Consider the following 24,744-nt stretch of genomic DNA (forward strand, 5'->3'; position numbering starts at 1 on the left):
TAACATTTGAGCCATTTAAGTGTTGGCATTTATTGGCTTTTCTCTTTCCAGCTGACATTTTCCTGGTAGTTGGCATGATTACTGATTATCCACACAAATCTAGACACTCTCACTACTGTGAGATTCAAAATACACCAAGAACTTTTTTCAAAGCAGGCCTTCTGAATTACCACTCTGGCAGGGGAAAAAAAAAACATGGTTTGATCAGTCACAGTGTTAGGATCCTCACTTGGTCTCCACTGAGACCTAAGGTTAAAGGACTTTTTATAGGTAGGGAGGGCAGCACTGCTCAGCAGCCGTGTGTTCACTGACAGTGAGGGGAATTCTCAAGAAGACTTTGTAATCTGCAAGTGTGCTGCAAGGCCTGGCTCTCCACTGGGATTCTGACAGCACCACAGTGGGTTGCGGGGTGACAAAAGTTCCAGTTTCTCATCCAGCCTCCTCTAAAGATACCTAGGCAGGGGCTGGGGAGGAGACAGGGCCACAGGGTTCTTCTTCTTTTTCTTTGTTTTTGTGGTATTCAGTAGGAATAGAAAAACCACCACTTAAATATTTTCATACCAAATGACCATTATGGAAAACCAAAGATGAACAACCTGGGAAATCCGAAGGAAAGGGATGCGCTTCTGGACCATGAAGACATAGCACAGCAGTGATGAGTAATGAGGCTCAATCACTGATAGTTTCCTCACAAAGAAAAGCCCAGAAACGGTTTCACTGCTTAACTCTATCAAATTGTTAAGAACTAACACCAATTTTCCTCCTATTTTCCCAAAACTTCAAAAAGACCCTTCCAACAAACTCATTTTAGGAGGTCTGAATTACTTTGGTATCAAAATTAAACAAGGATTAAACAAAAGTAAACAAACTATAGCACAATAGTCCTGAGCAATACAGATACAAAAACTGTCAACAGAATTCAGATTGCAACCAACTGCATACCCAAAAGATCAATTACCATTGATCCCAGGGAGGTGAGGATTAGTCAGGATATACAAACCAGGGGAAGAGAATCAGCTCCCTGGCTCAGACAATTCGTTAGGAGATCCACACCCCATACTGGAGTCCCTGGGTATGCTACACAGCTTAAGGGCCTGATTACAGCTTCCTGTCAATGCAGACTCTGGGAAACAGCAGCAGTCACTCAGGTAATAGGCTCTGGCACCCATATGGGAGCCCCAGATTGAGTTCTTGGATCCAGGCTCGGACCAGGCCTAGTCACTGCTTTTGTGGGTATTTGGCAAGTGAACCAGTAGCCTGGTGTTCTCTTTCTTTGCCTGTATCTATCTTTCAAATAAATAGTTATTAGAATTTCAAAAAAACACGCAAATCAATAAATACCACAACAGCAGAATCAAGATGAATATCAAAGTCATCTCAACCAGGTGCAGAAAAAGCATGAAATTTTGCATTCACTCACGATTTAACTCCTGAACAAATCAAGTACAGAAAGATCCAACCTCAACACAATAAAAGCTATACACATCAAACCCATGGCCAAGGTCATAATGAATGGGTAAACGTTGAAAGCATTTCCTTTTTGACCTGCAATTGTAAGAAAATTACACAATTATTGTTATTCAACAGAGTACTGAATGGAAACCTTAGCCAGAACAGAAGAAACAAATGCAAAAGAAATAAATATATATATAAGCTATTAAAAGGGGGAAAGAAGGAAGTGAAATTCTCTCTATTGATTATTCTTTATTTTTTAAAAAAAACCCAAACACCATCAAAGGACTATCAGAACTCATAAACCGTGTAAAGTTGTGGCTACAAAACTAACACACAGAAATAAAGCAGCTTTTAAACACAGGGAACAAACTTGCAAGGAAAAATTCCAAGAGGAATCCCTCTCACAATAGCTCCTTAAAACTCACAAAATGTTCTGGCACAAATTTAATCAAGGCTGTGAAAGACCTGCACAATGAAAATTATAAAATGAAGTAAATGGAAAAGAGAAAAATGAAAAGATCTCCCATGTTCACGACTGAAAGATTTAGTACTTATGTCAATACTATCAAATGCAACTTACAGATTCAATGTAATCATCAAACTATTAACGATATCTTTATAGCACTAGAGAAATAATCCTCAAATCTGTACAGAAACACCAAAGACCCCGAGCCAAAAGCAATCTTGAATAGGAAGAACACAGCTAGAGCCACCACACTTCCTCATTTCAAAATATAAATACAAAGAAAATAATGTGGCACTGCACAAAAGCAGAGTACTGGAACAGGACAAAGCTCCCCGAAATGGATCCACACAGCTAAACCCAGCTGATTCTCCACAACGGTACTAAAATTATTCTGAAGGAGGACAGTCTGAGTGGCAGACAATGTTAGGAAAATTAGATATATATTCGTGTAAGATTCAAACCTCACATCAACCTTTCACCTTGTGCAAACATCAACTCACCCCGGATCAAAGATGTAAATATAGCATTTAAATCTATAAAATTAGTGGAAGAAAACAGAGGACACCCTTTTTAAACATCATTATGGAGCCCATGAGTTTTTGGATATGAACTTCCCCCTCCCCGCCGCAGCACAAGAAACAAATGTGGTCCTGGTGTGGTAGCCTAGTGACCACAGTCCTTGCCTTGCACATGCCAGGATACTATTTGTGTGCCAGATCATGTCCTGGCTGCTCTACTTGCCATTCAGCTTCCTGCTTGTCTTCTGGGAAAGCAATGGAGGATGGCCCAAAGCCTTGGGATCTTGCACCTGCATGGGAGACATGGAAGAAGTTCCTGGCTCCTGGCTTTGGATCAGCTTAGCTCTGGCTGTGGCAAACATTTGGGGAGTGAACCAGCAGATGGAAGATCTTTCTGTCTCTTCTCTCTGTAAATTTGCCTTTCTAATGAAAATAAATCTTAAAAAAAGGAAAGAAATACAAACTACAAAGCTTCTGCATAAAAAAAGAATCGTAGGAATGGAGGGGTAACTACTGAAACAGGAGGAGACATGCAAACTGTACATCTGATAAAGAATGAACTATCCAGAAAGTGTAAGAAAGTTTAAAAATTCAATCACAAGAAAATAAATAATCCAGCTAAAAACGGGCCAAGCATTTGAACAGATATATTTCAAAAGAAGAAATACAAATGGTCAACAAATATTCAGAAAACTTCTCAATATCACTAGTCACTAGGAGAGATACAAATCCAAATCACAGTAAGGAATCATCTTACCAGGAGTTAGAACGACTATTCTCAAAAAACCAACAGATGCTGGCAAGGATGCGGAGACAACGCAACCTTCCTATGCTACTGAGATAGAATGCAAATTAGTGCAGCCACTATGAAAACAGTGTGAAGCTTCCTTAAAAAACTAAAAGCTAGTCCATTTTATGATCCACATATCTTACTTCTAGTTAGCTATCTTTAGAAGCGACTTGGGTCCTATCCCTAATATGTCTCTTTATACTCAAAAGTATAAAAACCGAGAGGAAGTAGAAACACATATGAATACTTGGTAAGGTCTACATAAAGACACACAGGAAAACTAAGGTGAGTAGTATGGTGTGGAGAGGTTATTAAATGGAAAATGACAGATGTGGGACATAACGCTCTGATTTGGGGACCATTGAGAGAAACTGTACTTAAGACAAGCTCTGTAGGAAAGAAACTAACTGAACATTTTATCTTCCGGTTGAATTTAAAACACAATCTGAATATGAAGCTGGGAAGACTGAAACATCTCTATTTTTGGATTATGAACCAAAAGATCTTCAATGCATTGGACTTCAGTCTGGCTGGTCTCTGGCACTGCAAACTGCAGTCCCAGCTGGGCCACATGTTCCCCAAATGCTAAAACAAGGGACACAGCATTTGCAGAATCTTCTCACTGGAAAAGACTCCATTCAAACACCAGTTTTGGAAAAAAATGTTTCCCTTATGGGTAATTTTTCAAAATGTCTCCATTAAAGAAGAGGGTGACTAGTCCAACTCAAAACTGCTCCATCATCATCCATGTGGATCCTGGAGTATATAAGGCGAGGAATCTTGCCACTAGGCTACTGTCCTAGGCCCTTTCACTACATTTTTAATAAACATTAAGAAAATCAGTGGTGATATTCATTTGCCAGAAAATCACAACTGTATATGGACATTTGCATTTTCTAATGAAAACATAACTATTCATGTTCTCTACTATAAACTGACAGTGCACTTTAAATATTTGTAATGCAGTTCTATTCCACTACTATTTGGATTTAACATGTTACCCTTGAGTTCGATCTTCGTGGCTCAGGTGGCAGTAGCCCTCCACAGTATGGTACCTGCTTGCAGAGAGTACCCAAGCCAGGTTGGACCCAATGCCCAGGACTTGGCCCATGTGTACCATTGCCACACGGTGATCAAGTCTCCTAGGCTTTGGGCGGCTGGGCATCAGTCTCTGTCTGCTGGCCATCCGGCAGCGAGCTCTAGAGTTTTTAGGGTATGTAATTGCTGCCTAGGGACATCCAGGGATAAGGCTATTGTGAATAAGGGTAAGGGATAAATTCTGCATGATTCCTAGTGATGGGGTCACAGAACTTGCTTGTCAGTCTGGGGACTGAGATCTGAGGGTTTGGAGGGGAGATTCCATAAGTTCTATTTGGGCCAGACTGATTCATCAAGTCACATGGGAATACTGAGATGAGCTGCTAGCATAGAGCATCACTGACTGCCACACACCAGTCCACATGAAACCTATGGCTGGGGGCCTGTCTGGCAGGGCTAGGTACAGTACATGACTGAGTGGCGGAACAGGGGATGGGTCACACTTGGCAGGGTCAAGACACTAACCAATATGCAAGAGAACCAGATCTGCGGGTAGATTCTCTGGTGGAATTGTGGGCCCAAACCTGTGGAAATACAAGTCCTACTGGTTAGCTCGTGAGTTGGGATGGTGATGGGCTGAGCTAGGTGTGACCATGGAACCTGCCATCACTTGCAGGTAAAGGAACTGACAACAGTCTGGGCAGGTTAAGGTAGCAGTACCCGAATGTGCATCCTCAACAGGATGTGGGGTGGGCTGAGCTGCAACTGGAAGAGGGCGGACTGGGCAGCGCTGAGCAAACCTAATTCACAAGGAAGAACAGAAATCAGGATGGAGCACAGGTCATGCCAAGCTAGGCTCATACCCCGACTGGTCTGCATGAGCCAGGGATACTAAGAAACAGCAACAAAGGCAAAGGCCAAGAGAGATGAGGGGCTATGCCAAGCTGGGTCAGAGCAACCACTGGCATGTGTGCGATTTATGGTTGGGAACAGGCCTGATTGGGGAGCTAAGACTACACCCAACTGAGTTGGGGGTCCCACTGGTGAGTGTGGGGGGTGGAGTTCTGGTCTGGGCATGGCTGCAGTATCCCTTGCCACAAGCGTGGACTGGGGCTGGGTGCACCAGGCTGGACTAGACTCCAGCACCATCTGATGCTCTGGAGGATCAGGGTAGATGTAGGATGGACCAGGCTAGGACTCTGCCCCTACTGAGCCATGTGTAAGCTGTATCTGGGTATGGACGAGCCTTGGCTGGGCTGAAACATCCAACCGTAAGAACCAGATTGGGCTGAAGGCCAGTCAGGAAAGGCCACTGTTCCTGCTAGGATAAAGTGGACTAAGTAGGGCTGACTCACGGACCCACCAGTATGCACGGTATCTGGCAATGGGAGAGGATCCAATGGAGAAGCCAGGGCAACTCCTCCAGCAGGACGTAGTCCCTACAGGTAAGTGCAGGAACCACGATAGGGAGCGTCCCAGACCAGGCCAGGGAAAGGTACCCACCAGCACACATTTAGCATAGGTTGGGGTCAGACCAGGCTAGGCCAGTACGTATCATCCGTTGGTGAATCTGAGCACCAGAATGGAATGCAGGTCAAGCCAAGCTGGGTTGCAACACAAGCCAATTCACATGAGGGCCGGGACTGGGTGCAGGTGGGCCATACCACACTGGGCTGCAGCGCCCGACCAGCACTGCTTACTCTCTTGTCTGGTAAACTCCTCTGCTCCTGTAACGCCATCTCGGTCTGAGCCAATGACTGAGTCCCAATCTGGACACACTGACTTGCAATGCTATTTCTGGCTGTTTGCGTCTTTGTTACTTTGCTTATTAACTCTGACATCCACGACAGGAGACCATTATTTATGACCTTCTCTTCTTCATGGATAAGGACAGTGTTTCACTTAGCCTATTTATCCTCCATGGCATTTAATAATTTGCATAGCCAAATTTTATCCGATCTGAAAGTCATGCTTGGTTGTGAAAATGCACATAATACATGAGCTAAGAGGAGTCTTTTAAAGGTTCAATGAAGACTATTATGAAAAAAAATCTTGCCCGAGTTTCAAAACTCAAGAAAGATCAAAGAAAACCACTTATATTTTAATCCCACATTTCCAGAAATTTCTTGAAGTACCTTTGTATAACAGCCTGTTTACAAGGAACAAATGAGATAACATGTGTAAAGGGCTATTACTAGCAAGGTATTAATGTACTGTTAACAGCAGCACCTTATGCTTGCTGAACGCCTGCCACAGACCCAGCATTGCACTGCATGCTTTAAAAACAGCACTTAACGCGGGTGGGCTGGGCATGATAAGCTTTCAGTCCCCTAGAACAGAGTGGATAAAACATAGCTGATTTTTAATGGCTGTTGAAGAAAAATGGCTCTGATAGGGCAACTTCAAACAAAATGAATTGGTCATATTACTAAAAGGCTGACTACAATAGACAATAAAGTTTCTAATACTTTGCAACATAGTTTTAAAGACTGAAAATCAGTACGAACATATAGGAGAAACTCCACATCTTAAAAATGAAGTTTATATTAGGCCAATTTGTATCCAGTGTTCAGAATCTGAAGGGATAAGATGGAGAAGAACCTCTGTAAGATTTCACCCTTGCCACTCACTGGAAACTGAAAGAAAAGGTTGCTGTGAGAACTGAGACAACAGAGCAGAGATGAGAACACTGTAATGCAAGATAGGTTTCTGATTTGTTTTTACTGTGAGAGGAGCTCCAAGTCATGCAATTGTGAAGATCTGGGAACATGCTGAGCAAACTACATTCAAAGCTATCCAAAGCGACTGGGGCACAAAGCATTTGAAATTCTTGCCAATGTGAAACATTGATTGCAAAAGTCAGTCTCATCTTCTTTTCATCAGTTTCATGATAATAGAAAAGGACATTTGAAACAGTGAAAGGTCCAGAAATGTACCAGGAAAGAACGTGACAGGTAAGGCAAGGCACAAAGCAGGCACTCATGTTCTACAGTAAAGTTACTCAGTTGGGCCCGGCACAGTAGCCTAGTATCTAAAATCCTTGCCTTGCATGTGCCAGAATTTCGCATGGGTGCCAGTTCATGTCCTGGCTGCTCCACTTTCCTACCAGCTTCCTGCTTGTGGCCTAGGAAAGCAGTGAGCACAGCCCAAGGTCATGGGACCCTACACCCACATGGGAGAGACCTGGAAGAAGCTCCTGGCTTCGGACTGGCTCAACTCTGGCCACTGTGCCACTTGGAGAGTGAACCAGCAGGCAGAAGATCTTTCTGTCTCTCCTCCTCTCTGTAAATCTGACTTTCCAATAAAAATAAATAAATCTTTTAAAAAGTATTCAGTCATTGAAATATTCAAGTTAGTTCCTTATATGCAACAACGTGGTTGGGTCAAATGAAAAACAGGTTCAATTAGATCTTTGTTCAATTATTTTATCCTGCATTTTACAGAAAAATACAGATTTTACAGAAAAATCTTCTGTTCATTCCAGTTTAAGAAGAAAAATGAGAAAATAAAGCACTAAAGACTGGAAAGGCAAATTTGCCAAATATAGTAAACAAACAGCTTTCTCAAGCTTTATTATGTGAGTCATTTACAAAGAATACAAGAGCTATCCAAGGAATTAAGTAAAATTTAAAGGCAGATGTTAAAGCCCCTCTTGGCAAGTCCAGCTTCCTGATCTCATGCCACAAAATCTGTTTAAACATAAGGCTATACAAAAACATAGAATTTTTTAAAAATGACAAAAATGGAAGATAAATTATTTGCAATGATTTATGTGTACAAAGGACAGTATTTATACAAGCTCTTCTTTAAAATCTGTATTTGTAAAGGCACCAAAACATTCTGAAAATGAATCCACGACACTAACGATATTCCCTCCCAGAAAGACAACTCCCTAGACTACAAGCCTGAGTTAACACATCATGTGGTTTCTACCAGTGCAGTTGTGACTTCCCTTGCTATGGAAACAGAAGAGACACAGGCCGAATGGTGGTGTCCTTCAGTTCAGACATGGGGGTGGGCTCATGCTTTCAGCTTCTAGCTTCTACTCCCTAGACACTAATGCCATTTAGTGTTAGCCATACTAAACAGAGCAATATATTTAATGCTCTTATTTCCAAAATAAAATTGGAGAGACTCACTTTGACTACCACAGTTGAATTCTGCTACAAAATCCAAAAAAGAATATAACTATGATGTTTTATTAGTAACTCATGAAGGAAAGATGTTTTAATGCCCTCAAGAGTAAGAAAGCCATAATTTCAGAATCTCCAGTTTTATGAATTAAATAAATTTAATTCTGAATGAAAGGTATTATAATGTCCTTATCTGTCCTCTGGGGTAGGACCATAAAAATGTTCATCACTTGTCAGCACCAGAAGTCCCGTAACACATCCACCACTACAGTACCCACTTTTTATTCAGGGTTATTAAAACAAAGAAACTGGCAATAAACTCTCTGAAAATAATCCATTCTAATGTAAATTTGGAAATATTACACACATGATATATTATCAACATCTAACCTATGGCTTTTCCCCATGATAAAGTTACTGAAATGAATAAAGTTAAGTCGAATTTCCATTTTTATATTCTTCCTTTGTAAGAAAGTATATTTAGTGAAAAACAGTTCCTCGGGTACTTGAACTCATGATCAGTTGTCTTCCGAGGTATTCAAAGCATTTCAAATTCAATGTTATATGCATTAAACAGTATTGTGTAAGCGCAGATACAAAACAGACATTAACTGTCCATTATGAAAAAGAAAATGGATAGAAAAACAGGGATAACAATTACATCCAACTATTGATTGATTAGTTAATTACATACTACCACTGGCTAAAATCAAACACACCTTGAAGATGACTGCTTTTTTTAAGAGTTCCATTCATCCTAATAATATTCAAAGCTTTTAATAGTTAAGAAAAAGTCTAACAACCTTTGGGCCAATCTTACTTTTGGAAAAATTTCTTCCCTCCACCCTCCGCCTTTGGAAGAATATCTTAAGACAATGTTAAAACTACAACCACCTTCAGGAAATATGCAAAAAATCAAGAGTATCCATATGTTGGCACCAGAATAATAGAAGGAGAAAATCTTGAACATTTTGATTTCGGCTAAAATACATCTTCAGTGGTACTAATAGGGTTCAAACTTTTTGTAAGAATTTTACAGTGTAGTGGCTAACCATCACAGGCTGTGAGGCACACTGTATATAACCCTGATTCCACAGCTTATTATTGGAAATTGGATTCATAAGTTTATCTGACTGTGCCATATTTGTTAAATCTACAATGGGGGACAATAAGATCCCATTCTCACAGGGCTGGGAGATTAACAGGACATTTAAGGGTTCTTACAACAAAGCCTGGTGACCATGCTGATAAGTGTTACTTATTATTATTACTGTAGAAATGGTTACTATAGTAACATTATTATTGTGCTGTAACCTTGTTACTGCTATACTTATTCCCAGAAACATGAAAACTGGCTGCATGTATGGAAGACAAACAAAAGAGAACACATTCAAGTATCCTACTTACCAATTTCTGACATGGTTTCCCAGGTAAGAAAAGGTAAATAACTTCAGATAGAAGATATCAGTTTTCCCAGCCATGAAAAGCAGCAGCCATGTCTGCATCTTACAAGCCCCTAGGAAACCTGAGCTTCAGGAATGTTCTTCCAAAACAACTCACCCCTTGCTCATCCAGTTTCATGAGCTGTTCTGTGACCTTGGGGGTGTTGAAGGCCAAGCGCAGGCACTGGACGCTGAGCTCAGGAATCACATGCTCCAGCACTTCCTTCAGAGGCAGCCCTCGGGCTGTTGAGTGCTTGGCTGTTGAAGGAATGGCATCCTCCAGGACCGAACCCCTTAGAGTCATGAGCTGAAAGAGAGGCAGAGCAGTGGTGAGGTCTCCCTGGGGCTGCGGGGCAACTCAACATTCCACACACACTCTAGGCTCCTAACACAGTAGCAAAAAGACTGTGAATTGGTTGAGCCAGAGGAGGAAGAATGAGAGAAATGACTAAGATATGTAAGACCATCTCTCTCTAGCAGACCCAGGAAAGGTCAAATGGAACCTGTTGAAACCCCTGGAGTATACTTAAATGTGAAGGAGATCTGTAAAAATTAAGGTCTCGGTAGGCTTTATAATGCTACACAGACAATTAAAATTAAAATTGGGTCAATCATTATAATATGGTGGCTTAAAGCCTCTGCCTGCAATGTTGCATCTCATTAGGGGAGCCATCTGAGTTTAAGTCTTGGCTGCTCTACTTCTGATCCAGTCCTCTGCTAATGTACTTGGGAAAACAGTGGAGGGTGGCACAAGTAGTAAGGCCTCTGTAGCCACGTGGGAGACCCAGATGAAGTTCCTTGTTTCTGGCTTTGGCTGGGCCCAGTACTGGCTGTTGCAGCCATTCGTGGGGTTAATCAGCAGAGGGAAAATCTCTTTCTGGTTCTTTAAAAAAAATCTTCACAAAAAAAGAGAGGGAGGGAGGGAGAGAGGGAGGGAAGGAAGTCAGCAGAGGAGGTGACCCATGAAGAGAAGACACTGGAAGCAGGAAATATAATTAGGTAGGTGTAGCAGTCCTTAGGTAAGAAGCAAAACGTGACATAAGGATCAGCAGGGAACATGGAAACCAAGAGGAGGATGGCCATGGAAGCCATGCCTGCACCTGCCACTTGATCCAAATGACAAGAAACGACTAACTGTCAATATGAGAAAAGATAATGGAACTATTTGCAACCTACTCATTTGATAAGTATGTGTTCCCTCTCATTTATGTATAGCCTCTCTCAAATAACAATGTATATAAAACCCATCTTTCTCCTATTATTTAATGTGAACAGGAATTGTTTTTCTTCTGTTTGTAAGTCATGGGAAACAGCTGAATAACTCTGTAACTACTGGACTCTTCCTTTCATGGGATAATAACATACTTGGATTAAGGCTTCTAAGACTGGCAGTGTTCTTGTTTTAGAAGGCAGGGCCAGAAATGGGAATCATCCATCCTGTGATGGCCATGGACTTTACAGAAGTCAAAAGAGATGAGAAAAACAATGGTTTATGCTTAAATCCAAAAAACTACAAACTTCCAGAAACAAGAAGAGAGCCCACATCAGGCCTCATGTGTGTTTATCTGAAAACATTCATGCACTCTAAGACTATTCAGAAACAAGCTTTTTTCAGATGTCTGCAAGGTCATTCTGATTTCTTTTTTGCATTGATCATTTCTATTACAAATGAGTTTCTTGAATTTCTGTTATCTTGGTGCCTTTTACTGAAGCTTTGGAAGGGAAATATTGTTGATCATGTAAGTCCTAGCATCAGTTCTTAGCAATATGAGAAGTCCTAGTAAAAAGTCCTAATTAAAAAACCCGTCTTCCTTCTATTGACCTGGCTTCAACAGCAACAGTGAGGTGACTCTCCAAGACTTAGGGAAGAGACTAATACTTAAAATATTTTCATCAGGGGGCTTAGGTCATGACACAGTAGGTTAAGCTGCCGCTTGGAATGCCTGCATCCTGTATCAGTGTCTAGTTTAAGTTCTGCTACTCTACTTCTGACCCAGTTTTCTGCTAAAGCATCCTAGGAGGCAGCAGGTGAAGGCTCAGGGTCTATGTGTCCATGTAACCCACATGGGAGTCATGGATGAAGTTCTGGCCCACCCCGACTGCTTGCAGGCCTTTGGGGAGTAACCAGCGGGTAGAAGATCTTTATCTGTGGCTCTGCTTTTCCAGTAAGTACAAATTAGCAACCATTTAAAAAGTGTATAAAAAGAATCCTAAGTTTTTCTCTATGAAAAGTCTCACACAATTAAATCAGGACTGTTTGTTGAAAAGGAAAACATTACACAAGTGTGATTAAGCACTGGAGGAAGAGGTAGCAAGGACAGGATGAAACAGAGCTGGGAGAAGGCAGAAAAGGAGAAAGGTTTCTGTTTTAGATATTGGGTGTGTAGTAACTAACACAGATAAAATGTCTCCACCCGAATGGGGTTAACTAATATCACAGCCAGAGAAAACAGGAAGCAAAAGCAAGTTGGTACAATGTCTAAAACAGTGTTAAGTACTAGCGAGAAATAAAGCATAAATTGGCTATAAAATGGCAAGGGAATAGAAATTTTAGATTAGGTGGCAAAGAACAGCTCCTAGAATTTATGACTAAAAGGCAGAGTGAAATGAGAGGGCTGGAGCCTCAGGGGCAGGGTGAGGAACAGAGAGCCTCACAGCCTGGAGCAGAGCGGGGCTGTGGCCCAGAGGGCAAAGGGGCAGGGCAGCAGTGAGGACTGCCAGGGGTGGAGGCCTCCTGGGGACAAAGAGGTAGAAAGAACTGGGGAGCAGGTGTGCACAGCTTCCCAGGGTAGCAGGGACACTGGCTGTTCTGCAAAACAAAAAGAGAAGTTCCTTCTCTTCTCCGCCAACCAGAAAATATCCCAGGTAACAGCTCAGAAGACTGAGCTCAATCTCAGGTGACCCCATCCTTTACGGTGCTGGCTGTCCTGAGTAGAACGTGCCATGTCCTAACTGGGAGTCTTCAATTTGAGAGGCACTTCAGCCTGAGGTGGAGCTAGGACTGGGGAACTGAACGCAGGTCTCCCTTGTGGGTGGCAGGAACCCAAGCACTCAAGCCATCACCACTGCCTCAAACTGTGTGCGTTAGCAGGAAACTGGAGTCAGGAGCCAGAGCTGGGAATCAAATCCAGGCACTAGGTCGTGGGACAAGGCATCCTTATCACTGGACCAGATACCTATCACCCACTTGACATTCTGAGGGCTCCAGTGTCCGTGGGCCACTCTAAGTGGATATGCTGTTAATCAAAATGCACGTTGATTTACTGCACAGATCCAGAGCTAAATGGAAAGAAAGGATTCCTATCTATCCACCTTATCTACTCCCATCAGCACCGAAGGAAAGAAGCCTTTGTTTATTCCAAAGACCTCCTTAACCACATGCTATTCAACAGCTTTGCTATTGCTACTATGCTATTGTTTCCTCACTTCATTTATGCCTCAAACCTCTCATTAGCAACTTACCTCACTAGTTCTAAAAATTATTCGGTAGTTGTACGGAGATCCACTTTCTTTCATTTCTTCTGGTTTTTCCCTTCGAATGCTCACAGCCACTGGACCAAGATTCTCATCAGCCCCAAAATAGTTCCAGTGTTCTTAGGTAAAACAAGAGAAAATAAAATTAGGAAATTTAGCCAACACTTTGAAAACATTAGGTTCTGTTCAGTATTTAAGAGCATCACCACGAAATTATATAAAAAATGTAAACACGTTTAACAGACATTAATATTCTTCAATGAATTATAAAAATAAGGCTGCCAAGATTTTGTCCCAGAGACAGTAATGTTGATTAGAGATGTCCTGCTGTGCTCTTATTACCCTTAAAAGATTCCCCTACTATTTCTATATCCCACTATTTAAATAGGCTACAATGTGTGTGCCAGATCTTTTCAGCTTTAAAAAGAAAAAAAAAAAATCCTAAATCTCTTGAGAACACAGTTTGAAGAGAGAGGGATTCCTCCCAGATTAGAGTCCCCCACACTAGACAGGGGAGAGTGGGAGTTGATGGGAAGGACTGCACTCTACTCCCACAGGACTCAGGGAGACAGGGGCGCTCAAAGGAGAAAGCTCTAAAGCCTCCCCAGTGGGAGTGTGAGCACCGAAGCTCTCCAGGAAAAGCGTGGAAGCCTGGAGAACAGGCATCTCCTGGGGAACCAGTGTGGCCCCCGAGGCTGACAAGTGAGGGCCTTCCCTTGTACTTCAGACCCCAAAACCCCAAACCTTAGCTCAGCCTTAGGAGCAGGGGCAAGGGTCCAATCCAAGTGACTGGAGTTGGACATACCTCCCTCCAGACAAGAAGGTAGAGATCCAAATTCAGTTAATTTACTGAAAATGCCAAAAAGTGGCACTAATTGTGCATCTGAGTACACACTTCCTTCAAATGGTTGATAAATACTTAAGAGTTTCAATGATGAGGAAGTCCATAAAACACAGAAACATCTGAAAAGCTAGACTGGATAACTTATTTTTCAACACCCCCCCTCAAACACTTACTTTACATTGAATTGTTTCATTTACATGTAAAATGGCGAGATGATCAAACTGTGACATGGCATGCTATTCTTACACAAAAATGTAGCTATTTGAGAATGTTATTTCCATACAAGATATATAAGTATTTGAAAATCCATGAGAATATTAAGAATAATGTCAAATGTCTAAACAGGCATTTTAAAACTTTCATAATTTATAGGTAATTAGTTTGCAATACTAAAGCACAACTGGCAAGATATGTGATCATAAATAAGGTACCTTCTAAAAAACATAATCCATGGAAATTCAAAACAAGGAAAGCACAATGGGAACACAGGCAACAAAACACCCCTTATGCGGACAACTGAGGAGCATTCCAAAAATGTCACAAAACTCATGAACACCCTCAAAGCACGGCACACGAGGACCACACTCAGGGGTTATGGACTCTTACTTTGCACACAACTCTAATAAGCTTGCTTGTCTGGTCTTCAAGCCCACAGCTTTATTTCAGAGGTGGAATAACTCCAGATGTTGACAAAGTCCAAGGTGTAGGGCTGATACAGACTTGCATGCAGACAGCAATGTGATTGAACAACTGACAACAAGGAGAAAACAGAAAGGGAGGAAACAGAAAGAGCATAAAAAAGCGGACAAGGACTTAAAGAAAAACAAGACAGCAGTCTGGGGCCATTCCTGAAGGAGCCTAGGGCACTTGAATGGCCTGCCAGGATGTTGAGGCACTTCAGCACGCAACAGCCAATGGCATCACAGGTGTACTTGAGTCTGGATCACCTCATTCCATTCTTTGAACTTCATGGACTCAACCAAAAACTGACTCTCTGGAAACTAGATACCCCTCACCCAGCCTAGACAAAGCCAAATGGCACTGTTCTTTTCTGCCAGTGACAAAATTCAGAGACAGGACAGCCACTATAAATTCATGCTCGTAACTCAACCTCAAGCACACCCTATTCAGCTCTTGCTTCCACAGAGCTGATTTTTCAAACACTCTCTACTAATGTTTTTATCTTTCTCAATCTCAACAAATCACAATGCTGCCTACAACACACAAAAATAAGACACTATTCCATAAGCAAACTTGCTCAATCTTTACCATCCTCTTTCTTCCTCTCTCGTCTTCTCTCTCTCACACTCACACCCTACATCCAGATGGCTGCTTCCTTCTACTTACAACCCCAAACTTTATCTTACCCTATATTCTCAGTCCCCTTGCCTCCACCTTCTCAGAGACATGGTTGCCTCCATCTCCGTGATCTTCAACTTCCCCTTCTCTAGTTGCTCAGTATTATCATCACCATCTAATCAGGCTCAAGTCTCCTTCTTTAAATGGATGACAGTATTTGAAAAAGTCAGTGGAAAACCAAAAAGGCAAGTTTATTGGGGTATAAAATCTTTTGAAATCTGTGTAAAAGGGGTTTTTGAAACTTTGCAGTACATACAAACTTTTAATTTTTTTGCATCAAAGCAATCCTTTGATTTCATTTCTCCAAGAAAAAATTTTGAAGAACCTCCTACCCTAATTTGTTTCCCATAGCATCCTTCAGAACTAAAGCAGGAATTCTTTCCTTTCACTAGGAATTTCTTCAAGAATTGTCTAATCTGGGCCCGGCGCTGTGGCACAGCAGCTAAAGTCCTCGCCTTGAACGCGCCAGGATTCCATATGGGCGCCGGTTCTAATCCCAGCAGCTCCACTTCCCATCCAGCTCCTTGCTTGTGGCCTGGGAAAGCAGTCGAGGACGGCCCACAGCTTTGGGACCCCGCACCTGCGTGGGAGACCTGGAAGAGGTTCCTGGTTCCCGGCATCGGAAAGGCACAGCACCAGCTGTTGCGCTCACTTGGGGAGTGAATCATCGGACGGAAGATCTTCCTCTCTGTCTCTCCTCTCTGTATATCTGACTTTGTAATAAAAATAAATAAATCTTAAAAAAAATAAAAAAAGAATTGTCCAGTCCACCTTAGAATTATTACAGTTTGATTCTTACTGCACAAGTCAGCAACAACTGCCTTAAAGCAGATCTTGCTCCACCTCTCAGAAGCATCCCACATACGGAATCCCCTCCGCTTTCACAAAGAACTCCTATTTCTCAGCTGCATGTCATCGCCCTTCCTAACTTGACTTGCACCACTCCAGCTGTTCCTGCTCAGTTTCCAGTCCTCTTTACTCTATTCCAACCATTTGCAGAAACTCAACTGCCAGCTCAAAGGGAACAATGTTCTGAAGGCCACAAGTCCGGTCCATTCTTGTCTAAACCCCAGAACTACCCACAAGGGTGTCAGCAGAACCCTTCACCTGCCCACTTAAGCCTGCAGTCACTACTTCAGCAACCAATACCACACTCACTCAGGGACTCACACCATCTCCACTGCCATGGCCTTTAGATGCATCTGTTCCCAAATACCTCTACCATCTACTTTGTTAGCTCACTACCTCAGATTTATCCAACTCATTATTGGCCACAGTGTGTTTAATAACTAGTTTTCTTTCATTCATTTTGTTCACACAGTAGCCAGACTAAAATGCAAATCTAATCAACTACAACTAAAATCAAACTCCTTCCCTGGGTTCCTCATAGCCATCAACACTATTATTCCAGTCTAAACTTCGCCTTCCAAATTCTGACAACCAACTATACTGAGCTTTCAGGTACTCAACTTCACTATGTTCTTTCTCATTCAAAAACCTTTGAACACTCTTCCCACTAGTACTTTTTTTTTTAAATCTATTTTATTGTATTGTTGTTGACAATCTTTACATAGTTAGTTACGGTTAAAGAACAAAAAAAAATTAAAAAAATTAAAAAAGGTTCAGGGGGTATAGGGAAGTGGGTAATACTATTATGTCCATATTGTAGTACTTTTTTTTTTTTTAATTAAGTCCTTTTATCTTTTAGTCTCATGGATATCATTCAGAAATCTTCCACAAGAGTGATCAAATGAGAAAATACTATTATTTTACTGTAAAGAGTTACAAATTTTAAACCAAAATCAATGAGTCCAAATATTTAATATATCTCAGATATAAAACTTTAGTAAAAGGCAAAAGATTTATATGATCTGAAGAGAAACCAGAGTATTAAATACAAAACTTTAGAAACATAAAAAACTTGAATTTATAAGATATAAACATAAGTCATTTTATTACATGAAAAATGAAGAGACATTATAAATAAGCTAATATAACATTAAAATGAAGAATACATTACTTATAATAAAACGTCATCTAAGTCCTTTAACGGAGAATCATCATCAAAACCCAACTGTCCTTACATGTCCATGCAATTTTACCTAGTTGCTAAAGTAACAGATTTGAGTTGGAAGAATGAGGATGTTATAATTATAAAACCAACTTCAAACAAAACCATCTCTCGGTTGCATGGTGATCTTATTGGATTTGTAAGTATTTGTGAAGAAGTATCAATTTTTTCCAACTGGTTCTGGTTATTATTTGCAAAATAGCATTTCCTGACAATCTTCACTTACATTGGTTCCCCCGGCACTGACAGAGAAGCTGGCCCACCATCTTGAGTTCAATTCACTACTCTCATGCTTATTCCAAAGGTATTTCAGCTTGAATAAGAACTCATCATACTAAATAAACTCCCAGTGTTTCCAGATTTTGTTTTGTTTTTCTGATCTTAGCTAAAAATCATTGTAGAAGAAAACAAAAATGCCTTCCACATGAACACAAGACCCTTCAATTCAAAATCTAAAGGCAGTGTTGTAACCTTCTGGTAATTTGGGTCAGTAAGTCAACTGCACCACCTCGTGGGAGGCTGGCTTCGCTCCACAAATGCCTCAAACTCCGTCTGAGTCTTTCATGTGGATGACAAATACTTGGGCCACCACCCGCTACCTATACGGTGCGTGAGCAGGGAGCTGGATGTGAAGTGGAGAGCAGTCAAGATTCAACTGGGCACTCCAGTGTGGGATGCAGATACCTCAAGAATGGTTTAGTTCACTCCACGGGAACACTGGCATACAGCTGTACAGTTTTAACAAGGATGGTTTAGAGTGCTAATGAGTGGCTCTACTATCACAGAATACTCCACACAAGTAACTGGTTCTGGCTGATCACTTTATAATCCTGAATAATGCAAATTTCAGATACACGGAGGAGAGAAGCGGCAAATAGTTCAAAGCTGTAAGTAATAAGAATAGATACAGTCAAATAATTAGATTTTAAACAGTGTGCGAATACATACACACACATCAAAAGAAGTCTGGCATCAAGAAAAAAAAACCATAATCACAAAAGTTATAGGGCTCTAACCAGAAATCTCTGGATTGTTCACTTTGGTCTTGTATTATCTGTAGGCTATGTATTAACATTTCAGCTTCTCCAAGGACATCAGAATAATCTGGACTAAGTGTAACTGCACAGCAAAGATTTTCACTTTTCACTTCTTATAAATAATTCGACCAGTTGTAATTTATGACTTAAGACATTTCTTCATAATTGCTCACTTAAAATTTTAAACAGGGAAAACAGACATCATAAACACAAATCGCAGAAGCACAAAGCAAATAAAACAGCTATTATCTGACGTCTAACACAATTCAAAATGATTTTCCTGAAATGAAAGACTAGTGGTTGGTGGAGCTGTAGCTGATAATACAGAATTGGTACTAACCATGTAAGGAAACAAAAGAGCAAAATAGACGTTAAAGCCAGAAGTTCACATTCTAATCTTAGAGCTGCTATAACTGACTCTACAGAAGGAAGAATAAACACCAGTTCCATTCTCTGTAACAAAGATAGGAGACGTCAGTGTGGAACGGAGATGCTAAAGACACAAATAAATAACAGACTTGGGCCTCATTATGTTTCAGCCGACCAGAGAACAGAGGAATAACAACTTACTAGCAGACTGAGTTAAACTTATTTACCCGTTAAAAAATACTCTTTGTTAAAACAGCCTAGGCGCTGGGTTACAAGTTTCAGTTCAGACGACAGAATGAATTCTTATCCTCGCTACTTCCATGAGACAGAGCGTCCCAATAAAATTCCAAATCCCACTCACTACAGCAGTTTCTGTAAAGCTGCTTATCTCTACCTGTCGGGTTCAAATTGCTCAGACGTTTTGCTTGTATGCAACTTCTTCAGCTTAATCTGATGAATGAAATCACTAGGTTAGAAAAAGACTAATCAAAAAAGAATAAATTAAACAGTAAGAAGAAAAAAAAAAACAATTACAGGCATCTGGCCAGGAGGTGAGACATCAGCAGGGAGGCCTGCGTCCCACTCTGCAGTGCTGGTTCAGTTTCTAACTTCTGACTCCAGCTTCCTGTTGGCATGCGCCCTAGGAGGCAGCGCTCAGGGCTCAAACACTTCAGTTCCTTTCATTCATGTGGGAGACCTGGAATCAGTTCCCAGCTCTCAGCTTTAACCTTAGCCCAGCCCAAGCTGCTACAGTTGTCTGAGGAACTTATGGCAGCTCTTTCAGCTGCCTGTTTAAAAAAAAAAAAGAAAAGTAGGCTTACAGAACAAAATGAGACCAACTGTAGCTCTTTTGGGGACAAGCACTATTTGGACATTCTGTTTGAGGTACCCAAAGGGGACGTAATTATAAGGGTGAGGTTCCATGAGAACTAAATAGCATAAGGGTTTGCATCATAACCAAAAGCAGGACAGAGTAATGGATGGGGACAGTTGCTGAGGACTGGCCACACGCCAGAATTCTGTCCCATAGCACTGCACTAAGCTTATAATTATTGTTGCACAAGAATAACTACTCACATTTACAGAGTGCTCTGTACTTACAGTTACAAATCTTTCCATGGGTAACTCTTAAAACGTGGGGTGTTCGGGCCCGGCACAATAGCATAGTGGTTAAAGTCCTTGCCTTGCACGCGCCAGGATCCCATGTGGGCACCGGTTCTAATCCCAGCAGCTCCACTTCCCATCCAGCTCCCTGCTTGTGGCCTGGGAAAGCAGTAGAGGACGACCCAAAACCTTGGGACCCTGCACCTGTGTGGGAGACCCGGAAGAGCTCCTGGTTCCTGGCTTTGAATTGGCTCAGCTCCAGCCGTTGCAGCCACTTGGGGAGTGAACCATCAAATGGAAGATCTTCCTCTCTGTCTCTCCTCCTGTCTGTGTATCTGGCTTTCCAATAAAAATAAATAAGTCTTAAAAAAAGTGGGGTGTTCTACTTGCCAAAACTGCATGGAGTTTATGGCGTTTAAAATGGCATCAAACTAAACAGCCATATATAGGACTCTAACTGCCCTAAAAAAAGGGCAAGATTTATTACAAAATAATGCTGACATTAATAAATTGCAATGAAATTGTTAAAGAAAAAATATCAAGAAAATCCTTGGAAATAAAAAGGAAAAAAGTAGTAGCAATATGATGTGAACTTTTTTGCTGGTCACTATTACAAAGGAACAGACAGAATTAGATACATATTTTATATGTATCTAATTTATACTATATGTAATATATATTTTTATTTAAATTAGATAGATATTTATTTTATTTTAATAAAAAGACAAAGAAACAAGGAAATTTTTGCTCCAATGGCCAGAGCTCAATCCAGCTCTCTCACATGGATGAAGGGACTCAAATGCTTAAGCCACCATCTGCTGCCAAGCAAGCAGGCGGGCACATGAGCAGGAAGTTGAGTCCGCAAATGGGAGACCATGGACTAAACTAAACTCCAGCAAGGTTTGCATGCATGTACTGCAAGAAGAACGTTAACTACTATGCAACACACCCACACAATAATTGTTTTAAACAATTAACTTCTCTAATGACAAAGAAATAAAATCTTTTGGCAGGTGGGGGGTGGTGCACACAGGAGATAGAACAAATGTCCAGGGAAGGCACTGTGGTGTAGCACATTAAGTTCCTTTCTGCAGTGCCAGCATCCCAAATGGGCATGGGTTCAAATTTCAGCTGCTTCACTTCCAATTTATTTCCCTGCTAATGTGCCTGGGAAAGCAACAGAAGATGCCCCAATGTTCTTGGGGTGCGTGCACCGACATGGGAGACTTGCAAGAAGCTCCTGGCTCCTGACTATAGCCTGGCACAGCTCTAGCTTTCTTAGCCATTTGGAGAGTGAACCAGAGAATGCAAGGCGTTCTGTACGTCCCTCCCTCTCTTTCTGTAACTGTGCCTTTCAAATAGATAAATTTTTTTAAAAGGGAAATATCCGAAGATTAAAAATCAATATTCCAAGTATTCAACGGACTGTTACACTACACAGCCTTAACACCACTAGCAGTTGTCTTTTGAAATTTACACAGTAATTAAAAATCAGTCTCAGGAACAGTGGTTTGTGCTTATGGGGATCAACTGGTGGTCTTGGTTAATTTCCACAAAACCATCCTGACCACACACAGACTTCTTTGTGGTCTCATTTCCTCAAGAGCAACAAAACAGAAAGAAAACATGATTCACTGCCTGGAGCACAGCACAAGGCCACTGACAGGATCCTTGCTACCTCTGCCTGATGCTACTTGGGATAAGCCGGATCCTTAATTCAAAAAATCCTTTATTTTGCACAGGTACCAAACAGTCACTTATTTATAAAACCTCTGCTGATCCTCCTGATTTGCAGTCCTCATCTTCAGGGGAGTGCTTAGACTGGCTGTGAGCCAGTGTAGCCTACGGAGCCTTGTGCGGGGAGATATGGGTGAGTGGTGGGAGAGCTGTATGTCTGACAAGGAGGGATCAGCTTCTTAAGCCTGGAGGGTAGCCCATGAGGAAGGGAGACCTACACAGCCCCACACAGGGTGCTCAGACACACAAGGTGCAGAAGCCCCGCCCGCCGAGCTGCACCTGCGTTCCATCCCATTCTCTACCTTTACAGCTGGCCATCAGTCCTCATAGGCCAATGGGAGGCCAGCCGGGGACCCCCAGGACTACAGGGAACAAGTTCCTCCAAGCCGCCACCAGTCATAAACGTGATAAGCATCTTTGGACAACTGAAGACCAATAGCATCGACAAGAGAAGCAAGAGAAGCAGGAGAGAAAACTGAAGACTCAGGTCATTCAGTGGAAGGCAGCCACATCTGTGCATTCACATCAGCAGGGAAGTGAAAGGTTTACAGGCAAGGGAAGGCGCCTCCGAAGAACCACAGCAAAGAAGAGTGAGTTCTCAGGGATTACACATGTGAGAACAGGTAACAGAGCACACGCAGCTGCGTAACATCCCTTGCTTAGAAGGCAAAACTGATGAGAATGGAACAGAATTGAAGTTCCCTTACAAGGGAAGAGAGAATTTAGGGTTCATCCTCCATCTGAATGGGGTTCCAGACAGAGGAAACAAAGATTACTTAGACACTTTAATATTTTCTTTGAAATTTTAAAAATTAATTTTAACATTTTTCATGGTAGTTTTGTAGTTCTAGGGATTCCCCCTCATTTTATTACAGCAGTGTAATCCTCCAGCAACAGGTCCAACATTCTGCTACCCACACCCTAGTATAAACAAAGGCAGAAATCTAGCATCATGTTTTTGAAGTCTGTTCAGTTGTTCCACTGGGAGTCCTCCCTTGATTTATAAGTAGAAATGAATACTGCAAGGTATCTTCAATTTCAGGTATGCTAGCCTCCATTATACAGTTTATCTATGAGAAAAAATATATCTGTTCACCTACATTTGTTTTGTATTTTGCATGAAGACTGCCTTATATCAGAGCGAACATACGATACTTGTCCTTTTTGGACTGGCTTATCTCACTGAACAGACTGGTTTTTGGTTGGGACAATTTATTGCAAATAGTAGAATTCCATTCTTTCTATTGGCTGAGTAGTATTCCATGGAGTATCTGTACCAATTTCTTTATCCATTCCTCCTTCAATGGGCATCTGGGTTACTTCCATGGCTTCACTACTGTGGATCACGCTGCTATAAATACAGGGTTTCAGGTCACTTTCTCATATGCAGATTTCAGCTGCTTTGGACATATTCCCAGAAATAAGAAATTGGATCATATGAAATATCAATTTTCAGTAGTCTTAGCACCCTTAGACTACATTCCCCCATCACCAGTGGATAGAGCACCTTTTTTCCCACATCCACACCAGCAGGTGGTGTTAGTAGATTATCAAATTTAGGCCACAATCTCACTGGAGTTAGGTGAAACCTCAATGTTTCTCTTTTCTTTTTTAAATATTCATTTTTATTGGAAAGTCAGATTTACAAAGATTTGCATATTTACAAAGACCTTCCATCTACTGGCTCACTCCTTAAGCAGCCACAACTGCCAGAGCTGAGCCAATCCTAAGCCAGGAGCCTCTTCCAGGTCTCACAAATCAGTGCAGGGTCCTAAGGCTTTGTGCCGTCCTCGACTGCTTTCCCAGGTCATAAGCAAGGAGCTGGAAGGGAAGCAGAGCGGCCAGGACATGAACCAGTGCCCACATGGGACCAGGACTTTAGCCACTAGGCTATCACACCAGGTCCTCAATGTGGCTTTTATTTATATTTCCCTAATAGCTAGGGAATGTGAGCTTTTTTCACATCTATTAGCCATCTGAATTTGTGCTTTTGAAAAACATTCCTTCATCTCCTTCACCCATTTCTTAACAGGGCTGTTTGCTTTGCTGTAGAATTTCTGAAGCTCTTTGTAAATCCTGGATATCAGTCCCTTTTCCATTGTTTAGTGTGCAAAGATATTCTCCCATTCTGTTGGTAGCCTCTTTGCTTTGTTGATTGTTTCTGCTGCTGTACAGAAGCTTCTTAATTTAATGCAGTCCTGCTTATTAAATTCACCTCAGTAGCACTAAATAAAGAGTGAATGAAGGAAGGATACTGTTGATTACTGTTCTGCCCCAGGACCTGTATCTGGGACAAAGCAGATCCTCACTATCATTCAAACGATTGAATAAATGAGTGAGTGAAGATACAGTTAATTTTAAAAACTACTGAAAAAATATGCTGAGCACGCATGTCAGTGCTGACCTGGAAGACACGTTTTCGCGTGTGTGACAGCGGAGGATGCAGGAGAGAGGACGGGAAGGAGGGATGGCTTCTTTTTTGCACTTACATGCTGTTTAGGCCACTGACTGCAAGGGACACACACACAGGACTCCTGCCGAGAACATGGAGGAGAAGCTGAAGAGCAAAGTGGAAGTCAGCATGTTAAACAATGAAGGCTTGACAGCCAAATGTCAAATTTGGTTTTGAGAGGTGAAGTAGAGTAATAAGTAAAGTAAAACAACACACACAGCACGCAGCCATGCTGTGGAGGGCAGACACACGGCAGCTGCCAGCAAGTAACTTCATAATACCTTTCTCATATGGAACTTTCAAAGGGGCAGAAAAATAACATCATGGGCAATGTCAGATCACCAGTTTTACGGCAAAGCAAACTCCATTTTCATATGACTTGATCTTAAAAGGATGACCTGGTAAAAACAGACACAGAAGCTGAAGTATATGCCATTGATAGAGACAGCTGGGAG

General features: G+C 41.6%; 1 protein-coding gene across 10 annotated transcripts in view; it reads right to left on the reverse strand.

Annotated features, from left to right (window-relative positions):
* Positions 1–24,744, reverse strand: part of SIPA1L1 (signal induced proliferation associated 1 like 1) — a 313,038-nt gene that overhangs the window by 92,847 nt on the left and 195,447 nt on the right. For all 10 annotated transcript variants that reach the window (XM_058655252.1, XM_058655253.1, XM_058655255.1 and 7 more), the window contains 2 exons: positions 13,305–13,435; positions 9,961–10,149 (listed from right to left, as the gene is read on the reverse strand). In XM_058655252.1, coding sequence (XP_058511235.1) covers positions 9,961–10,149; positions 13,305–13,435 — 320 coding nt within the window. The remainder of the gene's footprint in view (positions 1–9,960; positions 10,150–13,304; positions 13,436–24,744) is intronic.

Source organism: Ochotona princeps, chromosome 26, assembly GCF_030435755.1.
Source record: "Ochotona princeps isolate mOchPri1 chromosome 26, mOchPri1.hap1, whole genome shotgun sequence".
Taxonomy (NCBI): Eukaryota; Metazoa; Chordata; class Mammalia; order Lagomorpha; family Ochotonidae; genus Ochotona; species Ochotona princeps.